This window comes from Tenrec ecaudatus, chromosome 14 (genome assembly GCF_050624435.1).
Source record: "Tenrec ecaudatus isolate mTenEca1 chromosome 14, mTenEca1.hap1, whole genome shotgun sequence".
In the NCBI taxonomy this organism is placed as follows: Eukaryota; Metazoa; Chordata; class Mammalia; order Afrosoricida; family Tenrecidae; genus Tenrec; species Tenrec ecaudatus.
This window is the reverse complement of record NC_134543.1, coordinates 54,585,442-54,602,306: the sequence shown is the minus strand read 5'-3', so window position 1 is coordinate 54,602,306 and position 16,865 is coordinate 54,585,442. Positions and strand designations below refer to the sequence as shown.

The 16,865-nt window shown below is 46.3% G+C and overlaps 2 protein-coding genes across 2 annotated transcripts in view; one reads left to right on the top strand and one right to left on the bottom strand.

Annotated features, from left to right (window-relative positions):
- The window catches only part of ABHD12B (abhydrolase domain containing 12B), a 29,329-nt gene extending 16,076 nt beyond the window's left edge, over positions 1-13,253 (top strand). The window contains exons 7-11 of the mRNA XM_075532411.1: positions 6,594-6,673; positions 10,090-10,172; positions 11,368-11,446; positions 12,369-12,487; positions 12,601-13,253. Of these exons, the coding sequence (XP_075388526.1) occupies positions 6,594-6,673; positions 10,090-10,172; positions 11,368-11,446; positions 12,369-12,487; positions 12,601-12,628 (389 nt within the window). The 3' untranslated portion in view covers positions 12,629-13,253. The remainder of the gene's footprint in view (positions 1-6,593; positions 6,674-10,089; positions 10,173-11,367; positions 11,447-12,368; positions 12,488-12,600) is intronic.
- The window catches only part of PYGL (glycogen phosphorylase L), a 42,374-nt gene continuing 38,496 nt past the window's right edge, over positions 12,988-16,865 (bottom strand). Inside the window, exons 19-20 of the mRNA XM_075532410.1 lie at positions 16,782-16,848; positions 12,988-13,486 (exon numbers count right to left, since the gene is read on the bottom strand). Of these exons, the coding sequence (XP_075388525.1) occupies positions 13,310-13,486; positions 16,782-16,848 (244 nt within the window). The 3' untranslated portion in view covers positions 12,988-13,309. The remainder of the gene's footprint in view (positions 13,487-16,781; positions 16,849-16,865) is intronic.

Below are 16,865 nucleotides of genomic sequence, written 5' to 3'. Positions count from 1 at the left end.
GTATCTCAGGCTGTTAATAAGCCTTCCTCCATTCCCGATGCCACATTCTCTGTATAGACTAGCATGGTGGATTATTTTCTCCGCACACAGATTAAGTGTGGTGCAAGGATTCAACCACATACTTTTCCTGATTTAAAACCACGCAACCTCCCCTAATTCTTTTAGAATGACTGCCTCTCGGTCTTTGTACAGGAGCCACATGACCACAGTGAACTGTTCTGGCATTCTCATTCTTCCCAATGTTATCTACGGCTTGTTAGGATCCACAGAGCTGCATACCTTTCCGTCGTCTTCCAGTTTTCTTGGCATGCACTGGCGAGGGCTTCCAGTGCTTCATCAGCTTAACGGAACATGTGCATTAGTATTCTGTCCATTCCCGGAGCTCTGTTTTTGTTTTTCTAATGCCTTCAGTGTAATGTGATCTTCTTTCTTCCATCAGATCTTAATCATATGCTGCCTCTCGAAGGGCTGAACACTGACCAATTCTTTTTGGAACAGTGATTGTGTAATCCTTCCGTCTTCTTTTGATGCCCCCCTGGATCATTAGATTCCATAGTCAGTGGTTATTATTATTATTTTTACTTTTAGTGTTCTTTATTATTTTCAGTATCTCTGAGCTATCATATAGGATACTTTTCATCCTTTTTGTCTGTTCCCGATTAATCCTATCAGTTTTAGTTTGAAAATATTTTAATTTCACCTTTGTTTTTGAAGGTTATTTTCACTGGATGCAGAATTCGAACTTGGCAGTGATTTACTTTCAGCACTTTGAAGATGTTGTCTATTGGGCTCTGCTTTGACAGTTTTTGTGGAAGCCAGCTGTCAGTTTGCTGTTCTTCGTTTGAAGAGAACATCTACTCTGGGTTTCAGCAGTTTTACCATGAGTTTCAGTTGTGGTTTATTTGTTCTAAGGCTGCACTTCTGGTCTGAGGCTTGAGATTGTTCATTAATTTGAGAGAATTATGATTATATCTTCAAATATTATGACTGCCATTTTCTTGTTCTCTCTCTCTCTTGGACTAAATATGTTTATTATATAAGTCTCTCACTATTCCATATGCTACCAACATCTTTTATAGGTTTTCCAAACTTTTCCCACTTCCTGTTTTCGTTGAGATATTTTCTGTTCTTTTTGGGGGGTGGGTGTCTTTTTAAATTTTTAATTTTTATAATAAATCATTTAAATTCTTACAGCTTTTGTAACAATTCATACATCAGTTGTCTCAATCACATTTGTACATATGTTGCCATCATCATTTTCAAAACCTTTTTTTTCTACTTGAGCCCTTGGTATCAGCTCTTTTTCCCCCTCCTTCCCCTACCTTTCCACTTTTGTGAACCCTTGATAATTTATAAATTACTTTTATTTTCATATCTTACGCTATCTGCTGTCTCCCTTCCACCCATGTTTTCTGTTGTTTATCCTCCGGGAGGGGAGTGGGATTCGTTTAGATATTTTCTTGTCACCTGTTATGCAGGTCCAAAATTTTATTTTCAGCAGAACCTAATCTGGTGTTTAACTTGTCTATGCATTTCTTGAATTTTTGTGATTGTATTTTTCTGTTCTAGAATTTCCATTTGATTGCTTTTTATAGTATTTATAATTGTCTGCTTGACTTTTCTGTCAATTTTAGACACATTACTCAAAATGTATTTAAGTTATGTGTCTACATATGTAGCACATGTATGTAAATGTTACATATGTGTAAATAATGTAAGTATATTTTAATATCAATACGAGTCTTAAATATTTACACTTTAATGAGTATAATGCTATTTGACTGTTTGTTGTTTACCTTAAGTTATTTCTACGTTTCTTATGTGATCGCTCAGGGAGCCCCCATGGCACAGTAGACAGGCATTGGGCTGATACATGCAAGGTCAGCCGTTTGAAATAACCAGCTTCTCCACGGAAGAAAGATGAGGCTTTCAACTCCTGTCAGGAGTTTTAGTCTGGGCACTCACAGGGCCAGTTCTACCCTGTTCTATAGCCTAACTATGAGTTAGTATCAACTTGATGACAGTGAGTGTGTTTATGTTTGGTTTTATGTGATAACACTAGTACGTAGATATTTTTTTAAAGATCATTTTATTGGGGCTCTTACAACAATCCACACATCAATTATATCTAGTATATTTGTACATATGTTGTCATCATCATTTTCTAAACATTTACTTCCTATTTGAGCCCTTGGTATCAGAAACTCTTTACCCCCCGCCCCCCCCCCCACCATGATCCCTTGATAAAATAGAAATTATTTTTATTTTCACACTGACCACTGTCTCCCTTCACTAAGTTTCTTTTGTTCATTCTCCGAGTGTGTGTGTGTATGTGTGGTTATGTGTCAATCATTGCAATCAGTTCCACCTCCTCTCCACTTTCCTGGGATCGCTACTCCTATTTCTGTTCCGCAGAGGTTTATCTGACCTGGATTCTGTGTGTTGTGAGCTCTTATCTGTACCAGTGCACACACTCTGGTTTAGCCAGAACTGAAAGGCAGGACAGGGGTCAGGATAATGTGGGGTGAGGAATCCTCAAGGAACCAGAAGAATATGTGTTTCATCAATGTATCCTGCACCATGGTTGACTCATCCCTTCCTTGTGACCCTTCTGTGAGGTATGTCCCCTTGTCTATAGATGGGTTTGGGTCTCTGCTCCAATCCACCTTGTTCTCAGCAATGTTAGTCTATAGCTCTCTTGCTGATCTCTATCATTTGCTTTTTTGTTTTTGCTGTTTGGGTTCTATTTTTTACTTGAAAAGATCTAGTCATTTTGAATTAGGTGTTAAGCATTGTTTATTGGAGACCTGTAGAGAAATTTGAGGCTCTGGGTGATACTATCTTTTTTCAGAAAGAAGTTGTTTTTCTCCTAAAGATCATCTTGATGAAATCAAGGATTGACTTGATTCGAAGCTGGATTTCATTTTTATAAGGGGTAGCTTAGTTCTAGTTCACAATTACTCCCAGACTGAAGTCCTTTAAGGTCATAACCAAAAGCTTATGGAATTTACTAAGTCTTCTTGGCAGATCCTGAACTCTAATTCTCTTTGGTTCTGTGAGAATGCTGAAAGTTCTCTCTTCTAAACATTTTTGCCACCTTACTTTCAGAATTTTAACTGCGCTGAGGGGAAAGCTACTTCAGAATCTCTTGAATTTTCTGTTTGGGCACTGGTTTTACAAATTCTCACGGAAACCAAAGCCTTCACACGCCAACGCACAAGCCACACCAACACACATCCCACAACTGTTTTCTACTTTATCTCAGAAGGGGGTTGTAATAAATGGTCTGGAAGGGTGGTTTCGGGTCTCCTCTGACTTTACATGGGGGGAGGAGAATCAAGATTCCCTATCAGCCTGTGTGAGGCCAGGCTGACTAGAGAAACAAAGCCAAGAACACACACATCTGTGTAAGTGAGAGCTTTATATCAAGAGATAATTATATATCAAGCAAACATCCAGCCCAGTCTAGATCAAGTCCATAAGTCTGATAATAATCCATAAATCCAATTCTAGTCCATAGATTCCTCTTCAGATTCATGAAGCCACATGTACTGATGCAGAAAGATCACAGGCCAGTGGGAACTGGCTTGTGGATCCAATGGCAGTAGCTGCATCTCCGGGGCTTGCTCAGGACTCCACATGGCGTCAATGGAAAGGTGAAGGTAGAGAGAGAAGGGAAGTTCCCAACGTCCCTTCTATGAGAAGGCCACACTCACCAGGAGGAACCATCAGGCTGTGACCTGATTGACAGGCTAGACTCCACCCCTACACTTAAAAAATCATTTTATTTAGAGCTCTTACAGATATCATATTTCCATAGTTCTATCACATCAAGCAGTATTGAACAATTACTACCATAGTCAATTTCAAAATATTTTATTTCTTCTTGAACTCCTTGATATCAGCTCTCTTTTATCCCCTTCCTCCCTCTGCACGCCCCCCCCCCAGGAACCCTTACTTTATTTTGTTTTGTTTTTGCCGTATCTTACACCATCCCATATATCCATTCACACACAGTTCTGTTGTTTGCTGCCTTGAGCAGGGTTATATAGCCATCAATGCCATTGGCTCCCTCCCCCTTCCTCCCCCCTCAATTCCTGTTACTCAGGAACCATCACTTGCGTTACTGTTTCTGATGGGCTATCAATCTTGGCTGACACGAATTGAACGATCTTAGTGCCTCTCCTCCCCATGACCCCCCATTGCCATCGTTTTTCTTCCCCTGCCCCTTTGTGGGCCTTGAAGGTGTATGAAGGTGGTGGTGGGGAAGCCTTTCAGCACAAGTGCTACCTGGACCCGTTATTGATGACAGATGAACCATGGGTTTGGTCTGGCTCGTGCCAGAGTATCTGGTCCTCAGCCCCGGAAATATGTGCTGTGTGCATATTCCCTTGGGCCCGTTCTGTTGTTTGAACTTTCCTCAGTGGACTCATGTTGTACTTGACCTTTTGTGCTTGGCTGACTTCACTCAGCATAATATCCTCCAACTCTTTCACGAGATGAGGTGATTCACCCTTTGGTCGCTATATTTTAGGGATGTGTAGTACTCCATTGTGTGTCTAGACCAGAGTTTTTAAATCCATTCATCTATTAATGGCAGTTTAGTGTGTTTCCAGGGTTTGTGTTGCGACGAACATTGGAGTGCAGCTGCCTGGCCGTGGTCTGAGTTTTACTTCCTCTGGCTGTGTGCCCGGTAGAGGGATCGCTGGGTCATAGGGTAACTAGATTTCCGTCTGTTTTAGGTATCGCCAGATTGCTTCCTGCAGTGGCTCTATGTATCTCCAAACCCACCAGCAGTGAAGAAGAGTTCCCATCTCCCCACCCCCTCCATCATTTGTTGCTCTCTGTTGTTTTGAATTGTCCACCCCTGTACTTTTATATCTTCAAGTTGACATGAAAGTAGGCAACTCCCACACAGCTCAAGCCCAATTCCTAAGGCGGTTAGGCATGTCTGCCTCGGCCTTGCTTACCTATCCTGACCCCCACCCCCATCACTCTGGGTGCTCTCCCCATCTCTGCTGATGCGTGCATTCACTGCAGTGGCCTGAGAGGGCTTCACTCCTAGTCAGTACTCGCCTTAGAGGCGTTATTAGTGAAATTAACGGGTTAAAATTCAGGATCACAAATGCTAAAGACATGCTTTCAGGCAAACCTCTTTCTGCTCCTGGGCCAGTCTCCGCTTCACAGCCCGTGGCCTATGCCCTGCTCGGGGGAAATGCTGCAGAGTTCTTCTAGGGCTGCTGACAAGACACCCAAGGGTGGAGTCTCAACTCTAGGGCATTTGACTCGTGTTGTGGGTCTGGAAACCTCGTTTCCCCGATGAAGTGCCTGAGGACACCCTACTTCAAAAGCAAGCCCCTTGCCTGAAGCTGCTCCGCTTTCCTCCGCCAGCGGACTGGCCATCCGGCCACTCTGGCTCACGTGTCACAGCTTTCTGTGTCCTGCATCTAGGTGGAGCAGTACACAGGACGCCCAAGGCCGGCTCCTGGCTCCCCTTTCCCCGCGGATGTGAGCTCCTCCCTTCTGCTGCGGAGATGGCTCCTCTCATGCCCAGCAGGATGGCAAACTAGCCTGACCCTCCTGTTAGAGTTCCAAGTGTTTACAGTCACAGCCCTGCCACGTCACTTATGACGGACTCATGTAATCTTCCCCACACCAATCAGGACACTCGTTTGGTAGGAATTAGACAGAGTCATATTGAATAACTCACTATACTGCTGGGATGTTGGCTGAAACAACCTAGTCAGTTTCTGGCACAGTCTTAATAACAGACTAATTATGTTCTGAGAAGAAGATAGTGGTTTTCAGCTATTATCTGCACAGAAATCTCTTGGGAGTGAAGGGAGAGCTGATTGAAATATATGTCTTCTCATGAGCCCGCTTCCCTCGGATCTGGGCTCAGTCTGGTGGTGGTGGTGTTTGCCTCTAAGTCGATTTGGACGCACCGAGACCCCATGGGACAGAGTAAAACTGCCCTGTGGGTCTTCCCCGGCTGTGATCTTCACGGGGGCAGTTTGCTGGGTCTTTCTCCTGCGGCGGCGGCACTGTTGTTATCCAGTGACATGGAGCTGGCTCCAACTCATAGCAACCTGAAGCACAACAGAAGGAAAGGCTGCCCGCGTCCCCGTCCGGCACCGTCTTCACCATGGCTGCTGCTCGTGGATCCCTTCAGAAACGCCAACCTTGCTGCCACTGAGTGACTCCAATGCACAGCGGACTATCTAGGACAGGGCGGCACTGCTCCCCAAGGTTCCTGGGTCTGTAATTCTTTACAAGAGCTGAAAGCCCTGCCTTTCTTCCGTGGAGCTGATGGTGATTTTGAACGGGGCTGACCTTGCATTTAGCAGCCGAGCGCAGAACCACGACCCTCCCGGGGCTGCTTGTGGAATCCCAGCCTTCCGGTTGGCAGCTGAGTCCTTAGACATTGCATCGTCACGGCTCCCCAAGTGGGGGGCGTCCTGGAATTAGCATTGCTCATCATTTTCACAAGGGGTTTTCATGGAGGTAGCTTATGTACAAGTTTATATGTAGGATATTTAAAGGTGATGGCTAAGTATATCAGGGAATCACTGATCTCTTTTTTAATTTTCAAGGATGCCCAGTCGATGCAATTGTCCTGGAGGCTCCGTTTACCAACATATGGGATGCGATGATCAACTATCCCTTGTTACAAGTGAGTCTCTGATTCATCTTCACCTCCCGCCAAAGTGTAAGCTGTTTCTGCATACTTATGACTGCCAATCACCTTTTTGTTCGGACCTAGTCTTTATGATTCTACCTTCTTCTAGCAATGGCTTTTCAGATATTGTATCTTCTGATTTCCTTTTAATAATTAAGTGGCTTATTAAGAGTCATTAAAATGAATGGTACCCTTTTGCCTTTCAGAATTTTTAATAGATGTGACTTGTTTATCATTCCCTTTTAAGAACGAGAATGCCATCATTTCTAGAGCTGTGTGTTGTTCAATGACAGGCTCCGTGGAATTCAAGCAGGCTGCCCACACAGGACTCCAGCGAGAGAAGGCAATCTTCCCAACAAAATAGCACTGGGTCACAAACTACTCTTTAAAACAAATCAAATCTGTTGTGTAGAGTCTCCTCATCTTATCTTATTCTATGCCTAATGCGCAATTGCATGTAGTCCCGTCGCCACCGGGCTCATTGAATTTCCCTCAGAGTGCTTATTCCAGGAGGACGGGACTCCGAAGACCAAAGAAAGCAAGCAATTATGCTTTAGGCTGCGAATGAGAGGACAGAGAAGGAGAGGCAGTGTTAGGATCTCCCAAGGGCACCTGGTTGCAATCCATTAGCCATAAGACCCAGGCACAAGTCATGAAACCTGGGGGCAAGGTGGCGCCAGCATGGCTCTCAGTTCCTGGAAGCAGCAAGCCCAAGCCAACGTTGTGAAGTAGAACTTTGTATGTACTGGCCTGAACCTCTCTATTCTGTGCCCGTTTCTCTACCAAATTCCCTACAAGGTACCACATTCCCTACCATGATATGAATTCCTAGTTAGTCAGGTGGAAAGTTTTGCTTTGATTTTTCAAGGTCATTATATTCAGAAACTTATTAGTCTATTCCTCCAGCTCACAATGGGAGATGAACAAGGAACATAGCTGTGGTGAACTTTTTCTTCTTAAAGAATTGACGTTTGCCTTCCCTGGGCCCTGCCCACCTCTTCTGTCTGTTTCCTTCCTCTGGCGAGGTCTACATGGCATGCCTCCGGCTGCAGCCCTCTCAGGTGTGACAGGGGAGGGCCCACAGTCCGGTGCCCCTCTTCCCTTTGTACAATTCTAAAAAGTAACATCTGTGATTAAGCCACACTAAAATGAAAAAAAAAACATGATAAGTAGTAGTAATGTGCACAGCAAATGAATTCTTTCACAAATATTTGGCTGTTAGATGCCATGAATTTTTCCAGGTGTTGGTGACCCCAGAGGGATTAAGAAAATATTGAAGCTCATATTCTGGCTGCAGCGACAGAAGCCCTGTACACAGTATTATGTTGTTGTTGTTGTTGTTGTTAGGTGCTGCCAAGTCAGCTCCCACCCAAAGCAAGCTTAGGCCACAACCGAAGGAGACCCTGCCCGGTCCTGCGCCATCCTCACCGTTGTCCCTGTGCCTGAGCCCAGCATGCAGCCACGGTGCCAGTCCATGTCATTGAGCGCCTTCTTCTTTGTCACTGCCCTCAACTTGACCAAGCGTGACATCCTCCATGTAAGAGGAAGTCCCACCATCCTTTTGCCTCTAAGGACGCATGCCGTCCTTCTTCCAAGCCAGATTTGTTGTCCTTTCAGCAGTTCGTGGCACTTTCAATATTCTTCCCCACAGCATCATAATTCAAATGCAAATGTTTCGATCATGAAGGGGCTCAGACGATGCAGCTGAGAATGGCTGCCTGGCGGGCACAAGGTTTGACAGATGGCTAGGGGAGATCTCTTCAGAAATGCCACCTGCATTGAGACTGCCAGGATAACGGCCTAGCGATGGGGAATGCGGGAAAACAAGGGCAATGGCCTTGTGGGAAGAACAGGCCCGGCACATTCCTGAGGCAGCAGGAATGGTGTAAGAATGGAAGGGGCTCAGTGATAGGTGAGGTCGGTGATAGGGCAGGAGCAAACTCTGTAGACCCTCGGAGGTCAACATTAATGCCTAGCTTTTAATTTAAGGTGCCTTTGGGTGATTTGTGTCATAGTAGGTTAAACATTGGACTGTTAACTAGCAAGGTTGCTAATTGGTCCTCTAAGGAAACCCTAAGGAACATTTCTACTTTGTCCCATAGGCCACAGTGAGGCTGAATCAACTTGGTGGCAGGGGGGATGGTTTAGTTGGGGGGGGGGAGGAGCGGTAGTGTTGTAGGATAAGTGTTGGGCTAATAGCAAGGTCAGTGGTTCAAAGTCACTAACCTGCTTCTGGGGAGAAAGGAGGCTGTCCGCTTCCATAACATTCAGTCTTGGAAATCCGACCTAGAGGATCACTTTGAGTCAGAATTGACTCAGTGGGTAAACCATGAGGCGATTAGCATTTTAAAACGCTCTCTGGTTTCCTGATGGGAACTCTGTCACAGGTGGGCCGAAGCATGGAGTCACCTGGGGACTGCTGACCCAGCACAGTAAGTGATGAAGGGCGACTTAGGCTGGATGCCTGCGGAGATCGGGGAGTAGACTTGGGCTACTTGGGAGGTAGGATCTGTTTGTGAGGAAGGTGCTCTGTTGCCCAAGGATCCTGGCCTTTTCTTCTCATAGAAGTTGAAAAGAGGATTTTCAGGAAGCATAAACAACTCAACCCACCGGTTAATCAAACAGTGGTAAAAGCTGATTTATCTAGTATTTCATGCACTGGAATTTGCTATTAAACAGGCCCTTGGGTGTGTTTAAAGGAGTCCTAGTGGCACAGTGGCTAAATTGCTCCGTTGCTAACTGAAAGGTCAGCAGTTCAAACGCACCAGCTGCTCTGAGGGAGGAAGGTCTAGCAGAAGGCCTCCGTATTTACCTCCACATTTCCCACCCTACGGCAGTGTCCTCCTCTGGAGCACCGTGACGGGATGCGTGGCTTTAGGTTGGTATGTGTTGAATGATAATTGATATTTGGGGTCCTGTAATCTTTGTGAAGACCTAAAATGTCTTATAAGTCATGGGAATGTTGTGTCATGTTCAACAGCTGAAAATGTGCTTTAATACATAAACATTAAATAAAGCTGATTATCTGGGTACTATATACTTTCACCAGAACTTTTGACTGATCAGAATATTCCCCAACTAATTATGTTTGTTATAGAAGCAATTTTGAAATTGTGTATATCCATGCTCTTCTTTGTATTTCAAATTTTTAATAGGAATTAAAAATATCAAAATGGGAACAGTGTTTATCTACGGATGGTGTGATTATGGGCGACTTGTGTCATCCGTGATTCTTGCTGCATCTTCCAAATTCCCTGCAACTACATGGATTATTTTCAAATAAAAACAAACAAACAAAATCACTTTTAAAGTTCACTGTATTTAGAAGGGCAGTGCTCTGTACAGATCACAGTGGGAGATGACACAAATGACACTCGAGTGATGTGGCGATGTGTTTGTTTTAAAAACAGTTCTACCGTAAATTTCCAAGGGGTGCACGCCTGCTGATGGATTCCCTGAACGAAAACAAGCTCGTCTTCCCTAACGATGAAAAGTAAGCTAATAATACACGCTGCGCACTTGTACGAGCGCCACAGGAAACTGAAACCAAGCCAAGCCCACCGCCATTGAGTTAATTCTGACTCATCGCGACCCTATAGGACATGATAGAGCTGCCCCTGTGGGTTTCTGGATGCTGGAAGTCTTCATGGGAGCAGAATGCCTCACCGTGTTCCTGGGGAGCACCTGGGGGGTTCAGGCTGCTCACCTGCGGTTACCACTGTGTCCCAATATCCCTAGATCCTGGGGATAATGATTGTGAGTTGCCGGATGGGGTGAGGAAAAGTCTGAATAGGGGCTGGAGTAAAGTGTGTGACTTTTCAGAATTTTCCATTTCCTTCCTAATTCCATGAGTTCACCAATTCAATCCTTAATTTGCAAACACAGGACAATTTTAGATTTAAAGTCTAACTGGGCCTCACCGAATCGACTCTACAGCAGTGAGTATCCCCCCAAGTAGCCAGCCAGCCCACTAACCCAACAGCAAAGACAGTGATTAGACCTGGGCGCGCTTGCCTCCTGCAGTTAGAGAATTTAAGGACGCTTCACGAGGGAGTGTCTACTGGATGTCTATGTATTAGGCAGTCTGCACTGTCCTTTTCTAGCTCAGCGAACTTGACGGAGCTAACATGCTTACACCAGGACACTGTGATGAGGGGGGTGGGCATCAGAATTTGGGGGGTATTAGCTTAGAAAGTTTTGGAGTAGAGAACAAGCCATTTTGAAAGATCAAACTAAAAGATTGACCAGGAATCGAACTAAATCTGTTAATCATATGGCCACTTTATGCCATGTATGGGGGTGGGGGAGGAAATAAATCACTGCAAAGTGGTCTCACATCAAGTGGTAGCTCTTGCTTATTTGGGGGTGAGTTTTATAGTCATTTGGTTAAACTACAGAAAAGGAGGGGTTCCTCTAATTCTGTAGCAATTCAGTATTTCCGTGATTTCCTTCTTCAGTATTTTCAAAGCCACATTAAAATAGGACTAAGTTCTAAGTCAGGAGGAGAGGGGAGCTGGCCTTGAGAAGAAGGAACTAGGAAACTGGACAGTGGTGTTATCCTGGGAAGGAAAACAGAGAGAGCATGTGTTTTGGGCAAATCGCATGTGCTACTAAAGTGCTGACCCAGCAGAGGAACCCCAATGCAAATTCACTCCTAAACCAAACACTTTTCCTCCACTTATCCCTAGTGTGAAGCACCTGTCTTCTCCCCTTCTCATCCTACAAGGAGAGGATGACAGGATCGTGCCTTTGAAATGTGGGCAAAAGGTAAACAAAGCTCAGTGTCGGCTGAAACACAAGATACCCGCTTCGCCATTGGCTCATCCAACCACACTCCTCAATGGCCCTGCTGTCCTGCTGGAGGGGGGTTTGTACAATGAGCGTCAGCCTCCGATGGGACTCAGCTCAGTGGAGTGTCTGTGGGGAGAGGCTGGTTCCTTATCCTGGTTCTATGGGCTTGCAGGTATGCAGACAGTTTTAGGCTGCAAAGGGAACCTCCTGGGAGTCTCTTGTACAATGAAAACACTGTTGTCAAGTCAATTCTGACTCATATTCCAAACGTGGAGATGCAGTTTTTTAAAAAGCAAAACAAAAAATAACAAGCCTCTACCAGTTAGGGTCAACAGAAATTCTAGTCCCCTGGCAGGCAGGCCAAGAGGGGCACTCTGAAATCATTAAGGACAGGAACCAGATGGCAGGTGGTACCTATAGGAGGAATTCTGGGGTGTTTTTCCCTGTCTGTATTTTTCTCCTCGGGGAGCTCTGGTAGCCTAGTGAGTTCCACATCATGCTGCTAACGTGAAGGTTAACAGTTCGAAACCACCAGCTACTTTACAGGAGAAAGAGGAGCTTTTCTACTCCTGTAGATTTATAGCCTTGGAAAACTGTGGGGAGTCCTACAGGGTTAGGGTTCGTCAGAACCAGTGAGAACCAACGTGACGGCAGAGCATCTAGGTGGCAGATAGACCTGGGTAGGCGAGAGGCTTCCTCAGATTCTCCATTAGCTGTGTGGATTCCATTCCTCTGCAGAAGAGTCAGCTACCTGCAGGGGTGGAGAGTCCCTGTCTCTCTGACTTCTAATGACTGACTCCTCCAGTGGGCTGTCCCTGCAGCCTTTTAGGGCAGCTGAGCTATAGAGAAACCAGGACTTGGATTTTGTACACCGTTGACGCTCTTTCTGGCCTTGCAGCTCTATGAAATTGCATACCACGCATACAGAGATAAAGAGAGGGTCAAGATGGTCATCTTCTCCTCCGGGTACAAACACAACTTGCTCTGTAAGAGCCCCACATTCCTAATAACTGTGAGGTGAGCGCTGCTTTGCTTTTCCTTTGATTAAGGCAATCGGGCTCTTTGGACTGGTTTAGGTGATGGAGGGTGGGGGGAGGCACGTGATCTGATCTCGATTCTTTTTTCTGCAGGGATTTCCTGAGCAAGCAGTGGGCCTGAGGTGTTGGTTCAAGAACGGCAGCTATCTTCAACCAAGACTTGGGTCTAAGACTCTAAAGGCCACTGGATGTGTATCTGTTAATGCAACTTTTTACTGGGTTGCTTGTATGAAGTTGACGTTTCTACCATGTCACTTACCATTTTAATAAGGGAAAAGCAGGCATGTGACATATTTAGCCTATCGGAGCCCACTTTGTGACACGTGCTGCTGCATCTTTACTGTGGAAAACCAGCGCTTGTTGTGAAGTTTAGAACCTAGTTATAGCTAAGTCCCGAGCAGAACATTCCAGGGCTCTTTGTGCATGAGGCTGTCTCGGACGCAGACACAGACAAACAAGGATAAGAAAGAGGCTCCAGTGTATGTAGGTCATTTGCCTTTTACTCGGTTACTTTCAATGACATTAAAATGTTCCATGCAATTTTCTAGCGATCTGACAAACTCCAGGGAAGGGAGTAGCATGCTACCTAATCTAAAACATCTTAAGTTTCAGCCCTTGAAATGGACCATTTCTTTTTAAAGCCACACAACAGCAAGACCCCTTCCCTCTTCATTCTCAAAGATGCTTACCTAGACTATTAGCCCCCCCAAAAATAAAAATACAATCAAGGAATGTTAAAATAAAAAGGCCCAGTTCAGTACCAAGCTCCCCCTCACCCCATCCCCCAAAGACATGTTCCAGTTCAGCTCCCATTGGCTTTGCTCACCCCGTCGCTAGACACATTCGACAGGGAAATCTTCAGGTCCGAAGGCTCCATGTTCCAGATGTCCTTGGCATATTCCTTAATGGTTCGGTCACTGGAGAATTTCCCTGAGGCAGCTATGTTTTTGAGAACCATCGTGTTCCAAGCCTTCGGATTCTGCAAACAACACACCCGCATCCGTTACCACCCATGGCCGACTGGCCGAGTGAGCCCTGGGACAAACATTGCCTGGACACAGTGCGCGGGGAACGTGGCGGGAAGAAATGCGGCGAATCCTAACTCCACTGGCTACATCATGGAGAGCTACATCGTGGTGGACTCATAGCCAGAGTGCCTCTCTCCTCAGTAGAGGAGCCCTGGTGGTATAGGGGTGACGTGTAGGGGCTGCGGTCCCCATGGTCAGTAGTTCAAAATCACCAGCAGCTCCCTGCGAGAAAGCCTGGGCTCGCCCCCCCCCGCCCCCCCCCCATGAACATTCACAGTCTCGGCAGCTGCTCCCGGGAGAAAGCTGTGGCACTGTGCCCTGCTAAGGGGGCAGGTGTGCTCTGTCCTGTGGGGTTGCTGGCACGGGAAGTAAACAGGTCTGGTTTGGTAGCCTTTCTCCTTACAAGGCATCGCGTGAGTCCAGAGGGAAAGGCAAGAGGCGTCATTCTCTTTACTGTCTTTGTGTTCCTGGTGGCTGCTTTGTGGTCATGCCCCACTCTACTCGTGGCCACGAACTTGAACTTACTCTGGTCCACTGTGCTGTCGGGCCACTGGCTGTGACTCTACCAAAAGATGAGGGCTTCACCGCAGCACGGCTCTATTTATCTGATGTCAGTCTTGCTCTCCCTGTTTTCTCCTGCATACTCTTTGCTTGGGTGTATATTTCCTTCCATCCTCCGATTTTTCATTTGATTATGTCTTGTGTCTAATGTGTGCCTCTTGTAGGCAACATGTTGCGTTAACTCACTGCTATTGAGTCAATTCAGACTCACAGTGACCCTGCAGGACAGGGTAGAACTGGCCCGGTGGGGTTTCTGAGACTGTAACAATACAGGGAGCCGCTGGAGTCAGCTCTGACTCCATGGTTGCGCGTATAGTCGCAGAGGACAACTGTGAATGGGAATAGAAAGCCCTGCCTTTCTCCTGAGGAGAGCTGGTGGTTTCAAACTGCTGGCCTTGCAGTTAGCAGCCCGGCGCGTTACCACTGCCCCACTAGGGCCAGGGCCAGAGCTAGGTAAGTGGCCCCAGTTGAAAGGTGTTGGAAGCAGTGATATGAAGCTGAAAACCAATCAAGAGCCTAGGAAATTCTGTTTCATGTGTCTTGTATAGATTCCATCTGTTTGTACTTGGCATACTATTAGCAGCATCTGAGCTGCTCACTGACAGCGTGCTGAAATGAACACTTCCAGGTGACAGACTCTTTTGCATTGGTTATATTTTAGATGGGTTATTTCCTGGTGCTACCAATGGAGTCAACCAATGGTTTGCCTCTGGGGTTGTTTTCCCTGATCCTTTCTCTGGACAGACTCTTGGACAGTTCAGGGAAGGGAAACGCCATGTAGCTCATTTGGAATGGGGCCACCACCACAGGCCAAAGCTTCAGCGCCAACTAATGCCCTGGGAGAACTCCCTACAAATAAACAGGTTAGAAATGGCTTGCAGCCCAGAGCCCAAGCCGCTGCCACACCCCAAATCCCGCACGTTCTGAGCAGCTCATGTGTCTATTGACTGATATAATTCATTCATATATAGTACCATTAAGATTTTCTTTCCCTTTATTTTGTGTCAGGAGCCCTAGTGGGACAGTGAGTTAAACACAGGGCTGCTAATCACAAGGTGGGTGGTTTGAACCCAGTGCTGCTCCAGGTGGGGGAGGTGTGGCAGTCTGCTCCTGTGAAGATGTTGGCATCGGCTTCCGTGAGCCAGCTTCTCTTGTTTTAGTCATATGACGTTTTATTATCTGCTGGCTCCAAGTCCTTAGGGTGTTCTTTTGTTTATTTTTGTGTTTTTCCTTTTTTCCCTCCTTCTGGTTTTGAGATCTGAGGCTGGGCGGGGTCGGTGTGCTCTGCTGACTGGTCAGCACTTCCCTGTTGCTGGGTGAGTGGCGCCGTGCCGGCAGAGAGCAGCACTGCATATTACTGGGCGTGGGTGGCAGCTGATGCTTGCCAGGGGGTGGGCGACTAGGGGTGCTGGAGTGCCCCAGGGGTGCTAGGGTGCCCACTACCATTTACTGGGTGGGCAGGTGGGGGAGAAGGGGTTGGCTGGAGGCACAGAAGTACTGTTGTTTTCCAGTGGCGGCAGTAAGGATGGAAGAGTGTCGTGGCACGCGTGGCAGACTGGGCAGGAGGACAGGGGGTTGTACTACAATCATTAGGAAAGCAGGGAAGTGTGCTTGGGTCTCTGGCATCCTCGTGGCTACAGCCAGCAATTGGGACCTTCTCCTTCAGGACTCATTCAGCTGTTTCGAATTGCTGCAGGATCTAGTGCTGTATCTTCCACTGATGCTCAGGGTTCTTTGTATTTATTCACTTGGGTTCTGGTGTCTTTGTTAGGGAGGGATAGCATGATTTGTCTAAGCTGCTAGCTCTGTGCATTTCGACATTGTATTCCTATCATCCTAACTTGTGGATAGAATTAAACTGTAACTCTCTGTCCTCGGGTGGTGCCGACTCCCAGTGACCCCATTGGGGAGCATAGAATGGCCCTTATGGGTTTCTGCGACTGTAACTCTCTACAGGAGTAGAAAGCCCCATTTTTCTCCCAAGCTGCGGCTGGTAGTTTCAAACTGCTGACCTTGTGGGTCCCAGCCCAATGAATAACCACCATGCCACCAGGTCTTCTAAACTTTGCAGATACACTGGGAGAAGTACTGATTGTGCGGGCCAGTCCTTCACTCAGTACCCTGTCTAGGTATGCTCTTGGCAAGTTTCTCAGGTAAAGGTGGCAATCCCCTATTCCAGGGTCAGGATTTTTCTGGGACGATCTGACAGCTGCACTTTGAAAAGCTGCCTCTGTGATGCTGTCCTGCACCTCCAGATGCTAAATGCCACCAGATCACTCCCTCCAGGTTCCGACATGTGTCTCCGGGCTCTTGGGGGTATTCTGCAGGCCCAGGTCAGTGCCTGGCATCTAGAAGGCTCCCAGTGCCTCTGTGCTAAGTGAGCACATAAAGTGAGTATTTAAAATAAAGGAAGGTTTCATGTCCTTAGCATTCAGGACATGCCTGGAGATATGGTAGGTGTACAATAAATATTGAGTTATTTATGGTCCTTTTTGCTTAGCCTTTAAAATCAAAACAACTGTTAGTGAAATGCCACCACTCACCCACGCCTGAATTTGGGGCAAGTCCGGTTTCAGTCTGACAGGTATCTTTTTTTAATTTGCTATTGAAATGATTGTACAGGAAGGCAGGTTTTATTTGCTCACAGTGAGCTGGCTCCTTTATAAACCGTGGCGGTGTACTCACCATGTACAGCTGGCTGACTTTTTCTTGGCATTTGACATAGGCTTCGTAGTCTGCAAACACCTTAAACCTTGTTTTTGTTTGTGA